This window comes from Fistularia commersonii, chromosome 33, assembly GCF_037954325.1.
Source record: "Fistularia commersonii isolate RoL2024-O1a breed Wild chromosome 33, RoL_Fcom_v1.0, whole genome shotgun sequence".
Lineage (NCBI taxonomy): Eukaryota > Metazoa > Chordata > Actinopteri > Syngnathiformes > Fistulariidae > Fistularia > Fistularia commersonii.
This window is the reverse complement of record NC_141316.1, coordinates 3,319,682-3,337,563: the sequence shown is the minus strand read 5'-3', so window position 1 is coordinate 3,337,563 and position 17,882 is coordinate 3,319,682. Positions and strand designations below refer to the sequence as shown.

The 17,882-nt window shown below is 39.8% G+C and overlaps 3 protein-coding genes across 9 annotated transcripts in view; 1 reads left to right on the top strand and 2 right to left on the bottom strand.

Annotated features, from left to right (window-relative positions):
• Nucleotides 1-7,878, bottom strand: part of narf (nuclear prelamin A recognition factor) — a 9,189-nt gene extending 1,311 nt beyond the window's left edge. Inside the window, exons 1-11 of one of the 2 annotated variants that reach the window (XM_086140394.1) lie at nucleotides 7,592-7,878; nucleotides 6,587-6,659; nucleotides 6,431-6,496; nucleotides 6,178-6,306; nucleotides 5,594-5,726; nucleotides 4,699-4,833; nucleotides 3,630-3,748; nucleotides 2,581-2,707; nucleotides 1,599-1,671; nucleotides 559-693; nucleotides 327-484 (exon numbers count right to left, since the gene is read on the bottom strand). In XM_086140394.1, the coding sequence (XP_085996520.1) occupies nucleotides 327-484; nucleotides 559-693; nucleotides 1,599-1,671; nucleotides 2,581-2,707; nucleotides 3,630-3,748; nucleotides 4,699-4,833; nucleotides 5,594-5,726; nucleotides 6,178-6,306; nucleotides 6,431-6,496; nucleotides 6,587-6,643 (1,132 nt within the window). In that variant the 5' untranslated portion in view covers nucleotides 6,644-6,659; nucleotides 7,592-7,878. Of the gene's footprint in view, nucleotides 1-326; nucleotides 485-558; nucleotides 694-1,598; nucleotides 1,672-2,580; nucleotides 2,711-3,629; nucleotides 3,749-4,698; nucleotides 4,834-5,593; nucleotides 5,727-6,177; nucleotides 6,307-6,430; nucleotides 6,497-6,586; nucleotides 6,660-7,591 lie in introns of both variants that reach the window. The other variant, XM_086140393.1, reaches the window with a different exon arrangement.
• Nucleotides 1-12,447, top strand: part of cybc1 (cytochrome b-245 chaperone 1) — a 21,386-nt gene extending 8,939 nt beyond the window's left edge. For 2 of the 6 annotated variants that reach the window (XM_086140397.1, XM_086140396.1), the window contains 9 exons: nucleotides 338-491; nucleotides 1,569-1,657; nucleotides 4,788-4,922; nucleotides 7,275-7,309; nucleotides 9,085-9,172; nucleotides 9,615-9,656; nucleotides 9,759-9,929; nucleotides 10,149-10,293; nucleotides 10,862-12,447. In XM_086140397.1, coding sequence (XP_085996523.1) covers nucleotides 7,289-7,309; nucleotides 9,085-9,172; nucleotides 9,615-9,656; nucleotides 9,759-9,929; nucleotides 10,149-10,293; nucleotides 10,862-11,003 — 609 coding nt within the window. In that variant the 5' untranslated portion in view covers nucleotides 338-491; nucleotides 1,569-1,657; nucleotides 4,788-4,922; nucleotides 7,275-7,288 and the 3' untranslated portion in view covers nucleotides 11,004-12,447. Of the gene's footprint in view, nucleotides 1-70; nucleotides 492-1,568; nucleotides 1,658-4,787; nucleotides 4,923-7,274; nucleotides 7,310-8,154; nucleotides 8,289-9,084; nucleotides 9,173-9,614; nucleotides 9,657-9,758; nucleotides 9,930-10,148; nucleotides 10,294-10,861 lie in introns of those variants that run through there. The other 4 variants (XM_086140400.1, XM_086140395.1, XM_086140398.1 and 1 more) reach the window with 4 other exon arrangements.
• On the bottom strand, nucleotides 11,964-17,882 carry hexd (hexosaminidase d). Its single transcript, XM_086140392.1, has 11 exons — nucleotides 17,622-17,882; nucleotides 17,445-17,560; nucleotides 16,066-16,153; nucleotides 15,816-15,980; nucleotides 15,559-15,742; nucleotides 15,215-15,286; nucleotides 14,935-15,133; nucleotides 13,462-13,623; nucleotides 13,269-13,376; nucleotides 12,948-13,037; nucleotides 11,964-12,876 (listed from the first exon to the last, which is right to left on the bottom strand). The coding sequence occupies exons 1-11, from the start codon at nucleotides 17,703-17,705 to the stop codon at nucleotides 12,705-12,707; spliced, it is 1,440 nt and encodes a 479-aa protein (XP_085996518.1). The 5' UTR covers nucleotides 17,706-17,882; the 3' UTR covers nucleotides 11,964-12,704.

The following is a 17,882-nucleotide window of genomic DNA, read 5'->3' as shown; positions in this document are numbered from 1 at the left end:
TGGATATTCTATGTGTCTAATCGTCTCATCTGTCAACAGAGCAGGATGACGGGGGAATCATATGGTCAGGCTGTCAGAAGGCACCATTTTCTATATTGGTATTTCAAGACAGGTTACTTTGGTTCCCATGTCACATAGAAACAACTTCAGGGATTATGTCCTCAGAAATATGATGAGGTTTAAACTCCACAGCATTAAAATACTATGATTTTACACAAGACATTTATTGGTTTAGATTTTTCTGGGAATTTGGGCTGGACTCTAAAGGTGTTAAGGTCTTAAAATCATGTTTAGCTAATTTTGAACACAGTGATGATGTCAGTCACCTCCCGGGCAGGACAGCACCTCCACCAGCTGATAAGGCACTCGTCCCTTCCTCATGCGGTGAACCAGTGTCTGGATGTTCCTGAAACCATATATGGCAGCGAAACGCAGGAGGGTTTCTCCATCCCTGTCCAGCGTCACTTCCTGAAAATCCCGGTTCCTGCAAAGTAAGAGATTGGAGACATGAAAATCTGCAACATGGGGGCGAAGAGGGTCTTTTGCATTGCCTGAGACCTGAGGGTCTTGTACGTGATCTCATGGACGTCTAGTCCGAACAGCTCTTTGGCAGAATGTTTGAAGATGTGTTCCAGGAAGCCCTCTGACCCACGGCCCTCATGCCTCACCAGTCCCATGTCACCTTCTCCAAGCCTGCATTGACAAAATGCACAGTTTTATTGAAATGGATTCTTCCTTAACAGTTCTATGGAGAATGAACAGAATGATGGGAAAAATTCAAATGAAACTACAAGGCACAAACTCATTGGTTGCAAGCTCATTTTAGAACTGACACACACAAAACATGTTATTTGCTGCAACTATGGCATTACTTGCTTTGGCTACATTTTTACGATACACCCACCATCCATTATATAATAACTGCCTGTCCAATATTGTGGTGATCTACCAAAACAGCCATGTGAGGGTGTTTTATGGTATCTATCAAGATGTCAGGTCCAGATCCTTTAAATCTGGGAGGTTGGATCTAGAGACTCAAGAGACCAAAGTTCCCCACTGTTGCAAATCAACCAGTATTTTCTTGCTGAAAGAGGATCCTGGCAATTAAGAATAAAGTGTCCATGAAAAATGGTGGACTCGCTTGTGATTCTTGGCAGAACCCAAAGTTTTCGTGCAGAACATTGTCAAAACGTGATATTGTCTTTTCAAGCTGCATTCTGATTCAATGCCTTCCACAGGTAAGCCATGGCTGTCCATTGATAAAAAAGCTACTGTTATTCATTAGACCAGGTGTTCTTTCGCTGATGCTCTATGGTCTAGTTCCAATGCTCCAGTGACTAAGTGTAGACACTTAGGCAGGACAGGAATCAATTTGAAACACCCTGAACTGTCTGTAAAGATGCAGCCTGGTAAACAACAAACTACAGTGATCTCTGCTCTGACAATTTTCTATTTGAACCATCAGCACTTTGAGCTTCTGTAGCTCTTCTCCTGGATCAGAGCACGATCCTCTCATGCATCAGTAAACCCAGACACTTTTAAAACAGTATCTCCGTTTGTCATTTTAGATTTATCTAAAGCAGCCATCAACTACTTACACGTGATCCAAAGGAACCGAGTCCAGATCGTCCACTGAGACCTTCTTCTGCTCCATCAGGTAGAAAATCTCTCCTGAAATAATCAAAACCAGTTTGTGAATAATCAAAAGCAATGTGACCACTTTTATCATGTAACTACCTTACATATGCAATGTTGTGACTCGCCACTAAGTGAATGTTATGCTCAAACATGGTTATAATTATCAAAAATTAAGCCAACATTGGGGATGGAATGTTCACTGTGATACCCTATCCATGATTTTTAGTTCAATAACTGCAATGCAAAGTTTCACTGTCTACAGCATTGTGCCTTTCACAAGTGTTGCAAAAAAACATTAACAACTGTTAAATTTAAATGAAAAAAGATTTTAAAAAATGTAATTTTTGGCATTATGTACCAACTCAAGATTTCACAGTCAAGAGTGTGATGATGTCCAATTATTTTCTGAGCATTTCTGAGTCATGCCTGATGGTTTTCAGAAAGTGGTTTGCTGATATCTGCTGGTAGTTTGTTGCTTTTGTGGTAAAAAAAAAAAAAAAAAAAAAAATCAAATTGCAGAGACTAAATAAGGTAACAAAATTGGCCATGATTGGTGAAGTAGCACGTTTTTTAACAGATTTTGATCCACAGCAAAAGTACACTGAAAAATAATACAGGACTGTCTCAGAAAATTAGAATAATGTGATAAAGTTCTTTATCTTCTGTGATGCAATTAAAAAAACAAAAATTACTTTTTCATGATATTCTAATATTTTGAGATAGGATTTTTGAATTTTCTTAAGATGTAAGCCATAATCAGCAATATTAGAATAATAGAAGGCTTGCAATATTTCAGTTGATTTGTAATGAATCCAGAATGTATGACATTTTTGTTTTTGTTTATACCATACTAAAATACCATAATTTTGCATATTAATAATCCACTAAACACTATCAGTCAGGTAATATCTATTGTGATGTGAAAGATACAGAGGACTGAACCTGATGTGAGGACACAATCCACATCCCTGCTCTCCAGTAGACTGTTGTAAAACTCATCTCTGATGGCCTCCAGCTTCTTATCAAAGCAGGGTGCCACCACAACATGGTAGACCTTCTCTGCATTCAGCTTCTGGCAGCAGAGAAAACCATAATATATGTAAAATTAAGTATTTAATACAACACTGAAGGTGGAGCACATCTTAATAAAACTACACGGCATGGATCTTAGTGTCGAACAGAATCCAGTGGTTGACTTGAACACTGGGTGGGTTGTTTTATGTTTTACTAAATTAGGCTGTAGCTATTTGTTGCTATGTCCATGCACATAAAGAAATTTTGAGATGAATACAAATAAATGATTGAAATACACATGAATAAATGTACAGACAAATAGTGATGTATAATCTTTGTAACAGACTATTTTGGACAGCATGAACACTGCTACTTTAGGAATAAGGTCCTTGGTTGGTTGGACAAATAGCAGGACAAAACGGTACAGTATTTAGAGTAAAAAAACACAGGATTTTAGAATTTTAGTATCCAGCTCGAAAAGTACATACAACAAATGATTAGACTGTTTTACAAATGAAACCTTGAATATTGAAGTCTTCATACCAGACCGCAGAGGCTGACACTGCTAATTCCAAGGCAGTCTGATACCGACCTATAAATTCAGCTGGACGATATAACAGTCAGCTCTAATAAAGTTCTGCAAAAAAGTCACAATGTCGGTTCCCCAAACTTCAATTAAGAAAGCGTGGTAAGCCCTAGGGGAGTGCCTCGTGTGAAAGAACAGGATGCACATGGGGAGTTACGACATACTATAAAGGGAACATGTAGTGAATGGTTCTTGTTGGAAGGACAAGTCTGTAAGTTGATATAATGGATATTGTCAGCAGATGAAAAGTTCACTGATCTGAAGGACGAGACGCTCAGATGATGTTTGACAAGGTTTTAAGTTTTGGGTACAGACTGCTTATTCTTGCTATTATTTTTTTTCTAGCTTCTGCCAACACTCCTCCTGGCACTCAACAACAGCAGATGCTCACCTGCTGTTTAGAAAAGTAGTCCTTCACTAAACACCCCATAATCTGCTGGGGTGACCTGGCTGTGCAGATGTGTGGAGTGACCAAGCTGCCCAGCACACGTTCTGAATAGCGGATCCACCCTGTGGATCACACACACAGCAGAAAATTGATATTATATTTATTGGAATAACTGGAACACTTATCTGTAGATAATCAATTGATATAAATTCAGTTTCAATTGGAGAGTATTTAAAAAACTGTAGGTTTCAAGGTTCAAATTAGAGTATTATATTACCTTGTTAGTTCATATTTTCTATTGTCTCGGTTTAGGGTCAAAATTATTTGATTATTTATAAACTGTAATTTTTGCCTTGTTGCAAATGTTCGATTCACTCTCTATTGTTCATAAATGCATAATCCAGATTCATACACAATACAATGTACTCGATGCAATGACAACGATGTAGTGTCTAACTAAGATTTTTAATATTGACAATAACATTAATTTTCCTGATAATTTGCGTTTCAATTTTTTCAATTGTTTACAATAGCACAATGAAAATTCCAGGTATAAACTGGCTCTTCTGACATGAGAATTCAGAAAGAAGTTACCTGAAAAATATAACACAGAACAAATTTGTAAATTATTACCAAGCAGTTGCAATAAATGAAAAATAGCTATAATCTCTTTTTATATTAATGCTTGTTAAGAGTGTGTTTAAAGTAAATCTAAAGTTGAAAATATACTACACAACACTGAGTTGATTTATCTTTGATGTGTGGTTTCTTTCCGTTTGAATATTAGAAAAAGGTCAGCACAGGAACATTAAAGGCCAAGTATCTCAGTAACTGCTGCTGTCCCTATCTCAAGTTTGAGGGCGTGACAGTAGAGGAGCTTTCTATCTCTGCACACAAGCACTCCAATTCTATCTCTGCCTTCAACACAGCACATGCTGAGGAACTCTCACTATAGTCAGTAGTCAGAGGAGTGACAGGAGAAGAGAAGTGAAGAGATAAAAATGGTAGCAACTACGAGGCCAAAACTCAATGTCAGTCTGGAGGACAGATGAAGTGAGACATGTATTTTCACCTGGGCAGGAGGAGGTGAACATGGGCAAAGCATGGGAATCATGGTTCCTCCTGCGATAACGCTGAATGAACTCCTTTTGACTCTCCAAGATACTGAAACCTGCTGCCAGAGTGGTGTCAAACACATACTTCACCCCTGCAAGCACAAGAGAGAGGGGGGAAGGGCAGCTGAGCAGAGCAAGAGTGAGGAAATGTTGAGTATCCAAGCTAAATGCCAACAAAGAGGTGGGACTTTCTTCATCGCCAAAACACAGGACTTGATATCTGAAGAAAATATATTATAGTAGTGATCAGGGAAATCTCTTGGTTTTGTTTTGAAAGTTTTTTGGTAGTTTAGTAGATTGTTTTTGAATATCTAGATATTGTTTTCTGAAGAAAGACATCTCAGTTGAAAATTAGAACCAATTTTTTAAAAGAAAGACTGAAAACTCATAGTTCAGTTCAGACCGGAGATGCTGTATCACATTCCTTCATCCTCTCAGTGCTTAATTATTTTAGTTCTTGCCAAGCTAATGGTTAAAAAAAAAGTGTCAGTGTTGTGTATATGACTTGGTATTCACAAAGCCTGAGCAGATGCAGTTTTGGAATATATTGATGTTCAATCCTATATCATGCATGGCAATATATCAATCATATATATTCCATATCATCCTGCCCTACCAGCAATAATAGCATGGCTCTGCAAACAAAACATTTAAACTGCTTTTTATATTTAAAAATGAAAAAAGAAGTCATTGTAAAACAATAACAATTCAGAATGATGCCTGCAACTTAATGTTCTGACTGAATTGATTAAGTCCTGCTCCATGTGCTATCTTTCTGTCTGAAAAAAAAACTGCCCCCTGACTTTTGACCGTGCCGTCAGCTGAAACACGTCGATGCTTGTCGCAGCTCACCGAGACTCTTGAGAAAAGCGCACAGTTTTGTGGCCGCCTCTGTGACGTCCACGCCAAACTTAACAGCAAAGAAAGGCAGGGACTGTGGGCACACTGATGCCACCAGCACCTTGTGCTTCGTCAGGTCACATTTCTAAAACGAAAAATTAAGAGCACGTTGATAAAAGATGATGGTAGTTTTTCAAAATAGGAAGTATGGCAATATGGTAGGCAATATGACATTACTGTTATGGTTCAAAATTTCTGCTGTATGATGCTACACAAAACACATTAACTGACGCATGCTGCACAAGTAATTCAACTTTTATTTAAGTGTTTGTGATAATCAAAAATCGGACACACCATCACTGATTTGAACTGTTCAATAATATCTTTTAATGATTAGAAACATGAAAAACACATCCTGTTTTTATATACTATTTGAGTAATTTGCTTGGACAGCTTGTTAATTTGGTTTTTAACTTTTTGGGATTTTAACTTCATATAATTTTTTAACAAATTCTAGTACCTTCTTATGCAAAATTGTTACTTTTGTCCCATTTGCTAAAATAGTTGGTTAAATAATCTGAGCATGAATAACGCACCTTGTTGAGAGCCAAAACCCGCTCCACTTCCTCCAGATTCTGCTGAGAAATTTTCAGGGTCTCATCTTCAGACAAACAGCCATCACAGGACAGACAAGCACTCAGCAACAGAGGATACCCTCCATTAAACTGGGAAGAGGAAGAAACTATTGATGAGGGTTTTTTAAGGAAAAAAAAAAAACAATCCAATTCTGGTGATAATCAATGTTGTAATATCCATCAGTTACTTAAATACTGCAGAAACAGACATTACCGGTGCATCAACTTCATCTTCATCTTGATGGGAGTCAACACCATCATCACTGTTTTTTTTGTTGCACTGTATGTTGATGATTATTAGAAGAAAAAAACGTGAGTAAATAATATTGACTTGAAAAGAAAAGGAAATAATAAGGTTAATCATATTCACCTGTTTAGTACAGTTTTCGCACTTGTCTTTACGCTTCCTCACGTTGACCTGTGACATTTTCTCTGGTTGTTCCCTGCAAATGGAGGGTGGTAAATAGACACCAGCATGATACAGCTTCTATCAGCATGTTTTCTCTGCAATGACTGTGGCCTCAGCAAACACCTCCCCTCGCTGGCTACCCCAACATCCACTCACAGCCATTCTGCTTATCATAAACACAACTGCTTCATAATGATGGGAAGCTGGCAATTCCCTCAGACTAGCATCCTGTGATTAAGTGTCAAATGATATGTTCTTACGCAGTAAAGTCAACCACAAATCCCATTAAATTACACATTATATCGGGATAATGGAGAGATTAACTTTTCCCAGGCATTCTCTGAAAATGCAGCTGATGTGACAGATGTGGATCAAACTGAAGCCATGGTATTACAAATAAAATACTCTTCTTAAAGGGTTATAGTAAATACACAGCAACATAATGAATCAACCTTAAAATGACTATTACTCTGATATAATTTCTAGATTTATAGGTTTTAAGTCGACAACATAAAATACTACTGTCAATAAACGAACATAAAAGATGGAGATGGTTCGGTACTGGAACTGCTTAATTCGTGAAACGGGACAAGATCAATTTCTTCTGTCTGGTTTTCTGCTCTCCATAACTCCACTTACAATTCCTCAGATTCCCCATGATGCATGGAAACCCGCTATAACACGGTAAGCTAGTTCTCATTGCTGTATCTTTTTAAAAACAATAAATATACAGTCTCTGGTTGAGTCAACATGCGAGTACGACTAGCTAGAATACGTTGGGTTAATTAGCGTATCTTTATTTCGCCACCAATTAAGACCAGATTAAGATTTACGCAAGTGAGTCACAGGCCGGGTTTCGTTTTCAATGACTCCAAAGTACTTAGTCATTCCGGGTTTGTTTAACTGTGCGCTGGTTAAACATTACAAAACTTCATAACAGCAGGGTCGAATTTAGGGGCAACTCACCGGACGGTTTGATTTTCAGACAAAGACGTGAATTCCCGCAGAGGGCAATCGAAGGAGCCTCGCAGCCGAGCCGCGTACAGGAGACCGTGCCTTTCATACAACGGAGGGCGAACCGGCACTTCCTCTACACGTTCACTTGTCGTTAAAAGTGAACGCACAAAACACCGGGGTTAATCCTTGTACCGCCCCATGCCGTTTAAAAAAATAAATAAACGGGTGTTTTCAAGGGTGACGGGGTTTCTCGACATACTGCTCGTATCTATCTACATCCGACTCCATCATTTACTTCGGTAACAGCGCGCATGCGCCAAGAAGTAGCGGCGAGCGGACTAATGACCCGGAAGTGTCGTGACGCAAGGTTGATATCTTCTCCCCACAGAAATCGATCATTTAAAAGAGACATTCTTAAAATACGCTATTTAGGTTTTTATAAAATCGTCACCTCCGGTGTCAATATGACAAAATCCAGAATAACACGTCACGAACGCCTAACTTTTATCACGTGTAGCCATTCAGCTTTTATTTTGAAGTGTATACGAATCCATCCAATCAGAGCAAAAACAACCAGGAAGGAAGTTCAGGATGTTTGTTGCTGTTGCAAGAGAATGAATAAGACTTCCCCGTAATCGGCGCATGTGTTTCCTCTTACAAACACTTTGTTAGGTGAAGACCTTTACTATATTATCAAAAACACAAGGTAAGTCAGAAAAATCATTGTTTTTTGCTGTTGTTTTTTTGTCTTTTTTATTTTATGTAAGTCCCAGGAAATAAGACTGTGCGATCGACAATACACGTTTTACGTTTAGCTGTGTTCCCTTAAGTTATAAGTAAATATGTGAGGATAATGTAGATATTACCGCATAATTTGAGTGCGTTTTGGACTCTTACAAAGATTATTACATATGCATTTTGCAGTTTGATGCCCCAAGCGCATGCAAGAAAAAGGAAGACATGGTAGGAGAATGAAAGTACAGGAGCCTGCTCTAATACCACTTAGCTGCTCTTTTCAGTCTTTGTGGTTTGTGCTCAGAATTATGGCTACTTCATTTATTTATTAATTTTTAAGCGGGGATAATGGAAAGATGAGATGATAAACATTATATTACATTATGTGAATATTCCAGATTTAACCCTGGCATCTATGATGTTTGAAAAAAAAAAAAGTTTAAAATTTGTTGAAAGTGAAAGCTAAAAAACCCTAGGAGTATTAAAAGTAAGACTCAGTTTTTTAAACCTCCCCACATGAATTTGTTATTTGAGGGGCACAAAATGATCGACATTCCTCTCATTTTGCTGGTATGGTGGATGTTAGAAAATTTCAGCCGATGGGATGGACTGTATGGAATATCAATGTATGGTATGGTATTTTGAGATCCTCTTCTTTTGGCTATTCCTTTCAGGGGTCGTTACAGGGAATCATCTCCCTTGGTATTATGACATTCTCCACACAAATAATCTGAGTGATTGAGACTTATGTTTTGTCTTTCCTTCAGATGGCATACATGACAGTAGAGGAGCACAGCACCAACGTGCTCCACCTGAAGAGATCCCCGGGAGTTCGCTCCTGGTCACTGCTTGTTGGTAAGTGTATAATTGTGGGTAGGTACTAACTATGAGCACCTATATTAGATATTGTCAAACCGTAATGAATTTCTTCTCAAATTCAAATTTATTTTTACTTATTTCAATGTCTCTCCAACCCTGGCTCCATCACTTGTCATCTGGAATGAATATCCCAGAATACATGCAGAAAATACCTAATTGTCAAAAAGAACTGACCTAAAACTTGCTATGTATGCCTCAAGAAAGAATGAAACAATTTTCAAATCATTTAGTATGCAAATTGTTTTCCAAATGTAAGCAGGTATTTCCTTTAGAAACAAAAACATGTTTCCTATTACGATCAAGAGCCCTACAATTAGTGGATTTCGAAATTAGATTGATATTGAGCAAACTGTAAAACACATTTTGGTCTCAGTGTTTATTACCTATTAGTGTTCTAACTTTGTCATTTCAATTCCAGGTATAGTGTCTGTGGGGTTGGCTGCTGCGTATTACAGCTCTGGTATACAAACTGAGCTCAAACCATCAATTCATTAATTTCCCCGATACTGCATGGCCTCTTATACAGCTTTGTCTTTTGCCCTGTTTGTTCTTTTGGACACAGACAGCCTGTGGTGGAAGCTCTTCTACGTAACCGGCTGCGCATTTGTGGCCGTACAGAACATGGAGGAATGGGAAGAGGCCGTGTTTGACAAAAGCAAGAACCTGATTGAGCTCAAGACCTTGAGCCTGTACACTCTGATCCTGACTCTGTGGAGGAAAGGGCTAGAGAAAGGTCAGGAACTCTGGCTCAGTGATGTAGTTTTCTTTCAATTTCCGTTCATCTTCATAAATTCACAACTAGCGGATGTTCCATATATTCCAATATAATACCAGCCATTGTTAGAAGCCTTTAGTAAAGCATTATACTGTTGGAGTTAGTTTTTTTTCTCCCGTTATTGGTGGGGTTAAAAAGCTCGGGGGGTCTAAAATCTTTCTTTGGTGTTTCTGTCAGTGGTGCTTGATCTGACACATCTACGGGACGTCTGCGTCCAGGAAGAGCGGGTCCGTTATTTGGGGACAGGCTACCTTTTAATGCTGCGTCTGGAGACGGGCTTCTCCCACCCCCTCACTCAGAGTGCCACACTGGGAGGACGCAGGTACTGGCGCTTACGTCCTGATCCTTCAGATGTGACTGAGGTTTTCAAACACACCCGCTGATGCAGCGTGAGTCTATCTGGCTCAGCAGTGATGAGACCAAAACAAAAACTGAGGATAAATTCTCACTTTTTTGCAAACTCACCCATCAAATTCATGTGACAAATGTGACAGAATCGTGGTTGTAATTCCTTATTTAAAAAAAAAAAAAAAAAAATTCTGGTTGCTCAATAGATCACTATAAGTATTTTCTGGGACATCATATCATTGATGTTTCTTCAATATTCTGATATTCTTGTACTGTCAACATCCAGACATGGTTCATTGTCCACTCAAAACCCTTGTTTAGAGAAGTTAATAAAAGTTATTTACTAATTAAGCGGCAACATTGAAAAGAATAAGCAAAAATAAATGTAAGGATATTGGGTTTAAGAAGTCAAGAAGTTGCGTATAAGACAAAACTAGAGGATTATTGATTGGACAGGATGACCCCGACTATTTGGGGAGCTGAAATGGATTATGGATTTAAAGTTGTTTCTCTCTTCATCCGTCAATCTGTCTGTCAATCAGTGACGTGGAGGCCGTGGCAGCTCTGCTGAGGCGCTTCCTGGAGCTTGAGGAGCGGCAGCAGCACTGGCGGCAGCAGGAGGAAGACTATGGAGAGGTGGAGGAGGATGACTTGTTGGAGGAGAGCAGCGATTCAGACAATTGAGCAGCTGCTCCGACCTTTGAGGGGCCAAACTCAGTGCTTCGGAGGTTGAAGTTTTAATGAGGCCTTTATTTGATCTTTAACTTGAAGTAAGTGCATGTGATGGACAGACAAGAACTCAGTTTTTATATATATTTTTTTATTTTGCCAGCTAAGTTTACAGCAGCATGGACAGATAACATGGAAGGAGCTTAACTGAACTACTGTGTAGTAGCACAGTAATTGCTTTTTTTGCTTCATATGCTTAATATATATACATATATTTTTTGATTCTTTGTATCAGTGTTTCCATTCTTTTCTATTTTCTACTTTTTCTATTTTTTCATTCTTTTATTCTTTTCTATTTTGTAGCTGTTTCCATATTTTCAGGGATAGTTCAGCCGGAATCAATCCAAACAATTAAATCAAGCATTCAAGGCTGATTATTTCTTAGTATTCTACTCTTTTAGAGGATGAATCAAATAAGCAGATTAAACATTTTTTGCATAAAAGATACAAAACAGAAGACAAGAAATGCCTTCTTAAAGTAAATAACGGTTTGTGCTGTTATTAAAATGTACATTTTTGTCAAGTTATCATGAATGAAGTCAGTCAGTCAGTCCAGATAGAAATGATACTAGGTTTGCTGAGTTATGACTAAAATAACATTATGGTTTCAGAATGCTCCTGGAAGTATGGGAACATTTTTTCTTTAATTCACTCACTCAGCTGTAAATCCTGAAGAAAATTTAGGTTTTGATGTAATTACTAGGTTAGGACACACTCCATATTTACTGTGCCTTTCTACTGAAGTCTAAATGGGTGTTTTATGGAGTCTGTTGACGGAAAATGCTGTTGCCACAGCTTCGTGGACCAGCCCCAGGTTAATCACATCCTCGGATGCCCACCTCAAACCCAGTCAGGTAAAATGCATGTGTAAAGCAGGAAGGAAGATCATTCATACACTCAGGTAAACCTTTTAACTGCTTTAGTCAGATGGTATTTATTTGGACTGAAACTTAACTGGTCCGGGTGAATCACAGAGAAGTAAGGATGCCCCATTTTACAGCATGCTAGTGCTGAGCAATGTAGCTGTGTATTTAAAATATCATGTGGCATTATGAATTTTTTTTAAATCTTTGGTTATGATACATAAAATTCACTTACAGTAAAAATGTTACTATTATTTTTCTATGTTCAGTTTTTTAATTTAATGAATAAATTGTTTCTGATTTTCTAGTCTCCATTATCATAGGGGGAGCTATGTAATTGTCACCATGAAAATCTAATCAGAACTCATTAAAAAAAAAAAAAACTGATGCATTTCCGATTGTTTTAGTTGGATAAATAAGGGCCCAGAATTTACCATTCTTTATCATATTTGGGGCAGATGCTATCGATATGTTTGTGTTTTGTGTTTTTAAGATATTGTAATAAATAACTTATTTAAAAGACACTAAAATTAAAAGGGTTTCTTGTTATTGTTCCCATCCCACTCCCCCTCAAACACTTTTAAAACAAAACGGCTTCTGAAAATCTTTTATTGGATTTAATTGTTTTTGGTTATATTTGCAGGAATAAAAAAAACATTTTTTACGTAAAATTAGTCTTTTTATGCTGTGATTTTGCTACATACATTGTTTAGCACTTGGAAAAATCCAAGAAATGCTACATATCCAGCTGCAGGAGGTAATTAAGACAACAACTGAGTGCAAAGCTAAAGAGTTACGGCATAATCTCCTTGAGGCAGGCTGGGATTTCTTCAACAATCCTCTGCAGGGGACCCATGACTGGGCTCACGTGCTCTTCGATCCACTCCCGGGCCGTAGAATCAGGGTAAAGACGAACCATCTCCTCTCTCAGTGCCTCTACATATAGCCGGAGCTGCGCCAGGTAACTGGGAGACCAGGTAGGTTTAGAGGGAGGGGCAAGTCAGAGAACGGATGCTGCGGAGAAATGCACACTCACATCGACGCTTGACTGTGAATCTGAAGAACGATGACAGGGGACACCATCTTGGTCTGCCTCTGGTGCAGACTGAACCATCCTCTTACAAAGCTGCAGGTACACATACAAACCTTTTCAAAATCAAGATATTTTCTGAATAGATACAGTTTAAGTGCTTGCCAGTGTATTTACGATCCATCTGCTCTGTCGAGGTCACTGACTATGTCTAGCTGTAAAAATCTGATTTAGAAATAATTGTAAATAAATGTTTTCATCATGGGCATGACCCACATATGAGTAATACACGTGATAAAAACATCGGTGATTAAAACATTGTCTCACCTGTTGTTTTCGAAAAACCTGAACTCATCTGAGTTCAACAGGGAATTAAGCTTAACGATGACTTCGGCCAACTTCCTGCCGGGGAACATCAGGTTGTCGTCACCGCCGCTGTGGATGATGACAGACACGCTCCAGTTACAAGGTGCATTGTTCTTTAAGTGCGGGAAAAAAAGTATCAATTCTGTAGCCTTACCTTCCCATGGCCTCCACCTCCAATGAGGAGACACCCAGCCTCTGGGCAATGGTGCTTTGGGCTTCTGCGCTCAGATCACCATGGATGAGTGTGTGGAGGCAGGCAGCAAGTGATGGGAGAGCCACAGGCATGAGCTCACACAGCACCGACAGGTGATCGTACCTGGGAGACAGTAAACGCGTCACCTGCACAGAGCGGCCTTAATCGCAGGTGGATGAGTCTTTAAATTGGAGGAACAGGGACAGCTCCCACCATCTACCTGAAAAAAAACCTTGTTTCCACCTCCTCTGCACCTTAGACAGCAGGTGTTACGCCTCAAGTACAGACTTTAACAGAAACTTATTTCTGTTAACTTAATTCTGCATTCAACCACCATGTGTTGATCAAAGTTGTTGATCAGTTTTGTGGTAGGGTTGTAACTGCTGTTTTCCTGTAATACCTCGGGTAATCACTCTATTCCCATGTCATTGCTATTGTTACCTTGTTAAATTGTCTAACTCTCTACTTTGCTTTCTTTTCTCAACACAAACGCATCTCCACGTATTTTTTACACGTGACATTATGTATTGCCGTTTCATCCATTCCTTTGAGGCTCCAACCCGGGTCACGGGATAGCACCAGGTGGTTGCCCTCGGACTACAACCATCGCCATTTTGGTAGGTTTCTGAAGCTGCTGTCATTTTTGTAGTCCTTACACACACACAAACACATACCAGCATCTCAGATTTTCAAATAATTATTATATGTCAAAAGTCGAGTTATGCCTTATTCATCTAAAATATCATTATTGTTAACTGTTGACATTTTTGATACTGTAAATTCCTATTTCTTGAGACTGTGTTCCACTTGTTAGTTATTTTCCAGCTTTGCTGGTGGTGCCCTGAACAAATGTTGGTATCATTATTCAGTTTATGATATTCCTAGAACTTCGATTGATAACTAATAATCATCACTGATAACTGTTAGTTATTATTAATAACTAATTCTAGCTCCACTCACCATAACACAAATGGTGCCCCATGTAAGGCTTGAGTACAGTGCACAACACAGTTATCATATAAATGTGATAAGGTCTCATTTATTTTTGCGGGATTTAGAATTATGATTTATTGCCATGTATGACCTCCTGGGAATGAATGCAGGAATTGTATTGTTTACAAATTAATCCCCCCCAATGTATTTTTCCCTCTTAGCAGCTTCACCAAAACATAAATGATTGGTAAAATGCCAAAACCTAATCAGAAATAGTCACCATCTAACTTTTATCAATAAATCACCTAAAATCCAACAGGAAGTTACCGATGAAATGAATATTGATTTATTATATTAAAATTGATGAGATGAAAACTACTATTTACTCTTTCAATTCACAGTGTAGGAGTTTTGTGCATGTGAAATGTGATTTTCCACACATAAGCCAATGCTGTAATGTTAAAGTGCTCTAATAAGGAGTGTGTTGATGGAGATCTCTACCTCTGCCAGCCTGTGATGGCGATGCCCTTCAGCTGAAAGCGCGAGGAAACGGCCTCAGCCACCTTCAGCCACTGCAGATGGTTTTCCACGTGCCTCTGTGTGCTGGGGACGCTGGTGTACACACTTGTGGAGCCTTTAAAAGAGCTGGCTGCCCAAAGCTCCACCATCCCGGCATTGTGGTACATCTCGAGCAGAGACACTACGGGACACGCAACACTCCGGTTTATGCGATGTGAGGTATTGAGAAACCACTTTAAAAAGTAACATCTGGAGCTCCTACCGGTTTTGTGCACGTCTAAATGAGGGCTGTAGTCCCACAGCATGGGCTGGACGAGACTAACCAGACTGCTTGCTGCAACATGGAAAACAAAAATACAGTCAGATCACAAAAATGTGACTTTGTACCAGACAACTGGATGTGGCAAGCACAACTTTGACATTACACAAAAAACACTGTGTATGTATGGATATATGAGATGGGAGTGCTTGTGGCTTAACTTCAACTTACCCGCATTACACTCCATCAATCTGCTCGGAAAACAAATTGTAGGTTTGTGTATTCAGACGTGAATGCACAACTCGAGAGCGAGAGAGAGAGGTTGTGTGTTTTTGATTATTCCTCACCAGTCAAAGTTTCACAGCTCATGCCTCTCAGCATATCATCCCACATGATGATGGACATATTAGGCCACACCTCCTTGATCCCCTTTACCACCTTGGTCACGTGACTCAGGAACAGCTGGTCGACAGTGTGTCCTGGTTTAGACAACCACTCCTTGGACATCTCGCCCTCGCCCAGCATGTAGACCTCCAAGACACAAAGGACGTGAGTCGCAGTGACGCCTGTTTGACGCAAACACCCCCGAAGCGTCGGCCATTACCTCATCGGCTCCGATGTGCAGTGCGCTGAGCCCCGGGTGCAGCTCCACCACCTGCCTCACCATCTCCATCACCAGCAACATCCCCTCCTCTTTGTGGGGGTTCAAGGTGCCAACGCATTGCGGCACCTCCCTCAGGCCCCACAAAGATGGATGCTTTAGCACGAACTAGGGCAGAGAAACACATCCCTGTCCTGGATTTCCTCTAAAACCTGAGCCTTTGCAAAGAACGTCGGCAGGAAGTCTGCCTCACCTCCATGTGGCCGAATGTTTGCACCAGCGGGATCACCTCCATGCCCTTCGACTTTGCAACTTCCTGGATGGACAACACCTCATCTCGACTGCAAACAAATACATAGTTACTGATCTCGCTCAGCAAAAGCTGCTTTTCTTTTCCCCATGGGAATTGATGTAAAACATGATACACCCTGATGTGATATTTATTTGTACTTTTCCTCCCTGGTCATTGTCTTACTTCTTCTCCTTTTGGCTTTTCCCTTCGGGGGTCACCACGGAAATCAACCTATTCTTTGTATCATCCTCTCTCACACCAACTATCTCACTACGTCCATAAATCTTCTCTTTGGTCTTCCTCTAGACTTCCTTCCTGGCAGCTCCAATTCCAGCATCCATCAACCAATAATTCACTATCTCTCCTCTGTGCATGACCCAGTATCTGACCTTCTCTCCGAAACATCTAACATGTGCTGTTCCTCTGACAGACTCATTCCTGGTCACTCCCAAAGAGAACCTGAGCATCTTTAGCTCTGCGACCTCCAGCTCTGCCTCCTGTCTTTTCGTCATTGTAACTATTTCTAGTCCATACAGCATCGCTGGTCTCACCACTGTCTTGTCCACCTTTCCTTTCATTCTAGCTGATAGTCCTCTATCGCATAGTATCCCTGACGCTTTTCTCCACCCATTCCAACCTGCTTCAACCCGTCTCTTCACCTCTTTTCCACACTCTCTGTTGCCCTGGACTGGTTTTTTTTATTTTAGCTCGTTTATAGACCAAATTCCTGTAATCTCCTTTTGTTGTTTAATCGTTGCAAGACAGTTTTGATCAATTTCTTGCAAATTTTTAGGTGAGCTTTTGTTGATTTTAGGTTATTTCTTTTCCCTGAGTAACTACTTGTACACTTTTATGTTACTTAAAGATAAAATCTTGCAATTCTGTAAATTCTGAAGTTCATTTTTGGTGATTGTATTAGATGGAGAAAGTTGACTCGCTGTGGCGACCCCTGACGGAAAAAGCTGAAAGAAGAAGGAGTGTCATCCTCCAATTTACATGATTTTTTTCAGCATCGTTTCAGATATTAGGCATCTAAACGGTGACTTCTTGCAGTTTAATGAAACAGCAAAAAAAAAAAAAAATGCAAGTGATAATTTAATCACTGTCATTGTGTGATGTAAATACTAAAATCCTAAATCACAATTTGGGATGATAATAATGATAATAATTTTAAGATAACTTTTAATATGCTTCCCGGCCCTAACAAGCTTGTGGTGCCTAATGGGAAGTTGAGTACAATTTAAGAGCAGAAATGAAAATGAAATAAAGTGAAATGAAACGAAATAAAGATAGATAAATCCCCCAAAGAGGATGGGGTGGAGTGTCCGGTGTCGGTGCACCTGTAGACGGGCTGGGCGCTGGCCTGCAAAAGCCCCAGCTGCCCCTCATAAGGAAACATGTCTTCATACTCCACCAGCAGTCCGTCTGCACCAAGCTGGGCGAAGCACTCGATCAGCTGAGGAGGAGGAAGGCAGAGTCAGAGCAGAGCAATCGCGTATGTATCTGACCAGTCTTACCTGGTGGAGGTGTCCTATTTTCGGGGGGGCGCCTTTCAGATCAAGGTGAACCAGTTTCTTTCCTTGAGGCCACGGCGCGCACATTATTAGGCGTTACCGGACTTTGTGTACAGATTCTCCAGCTGTTCGTTTAATCTCACAAGACTCATCGGATCAGATGTGTGTTCGAAATGATTATCTGACGCGGGAGCTGTTCTGTAGCGCAGTGATGGACACCTCCACACTTGGGAAGCACGTAAAAGCTAAGTGTGCGCGTAGTTT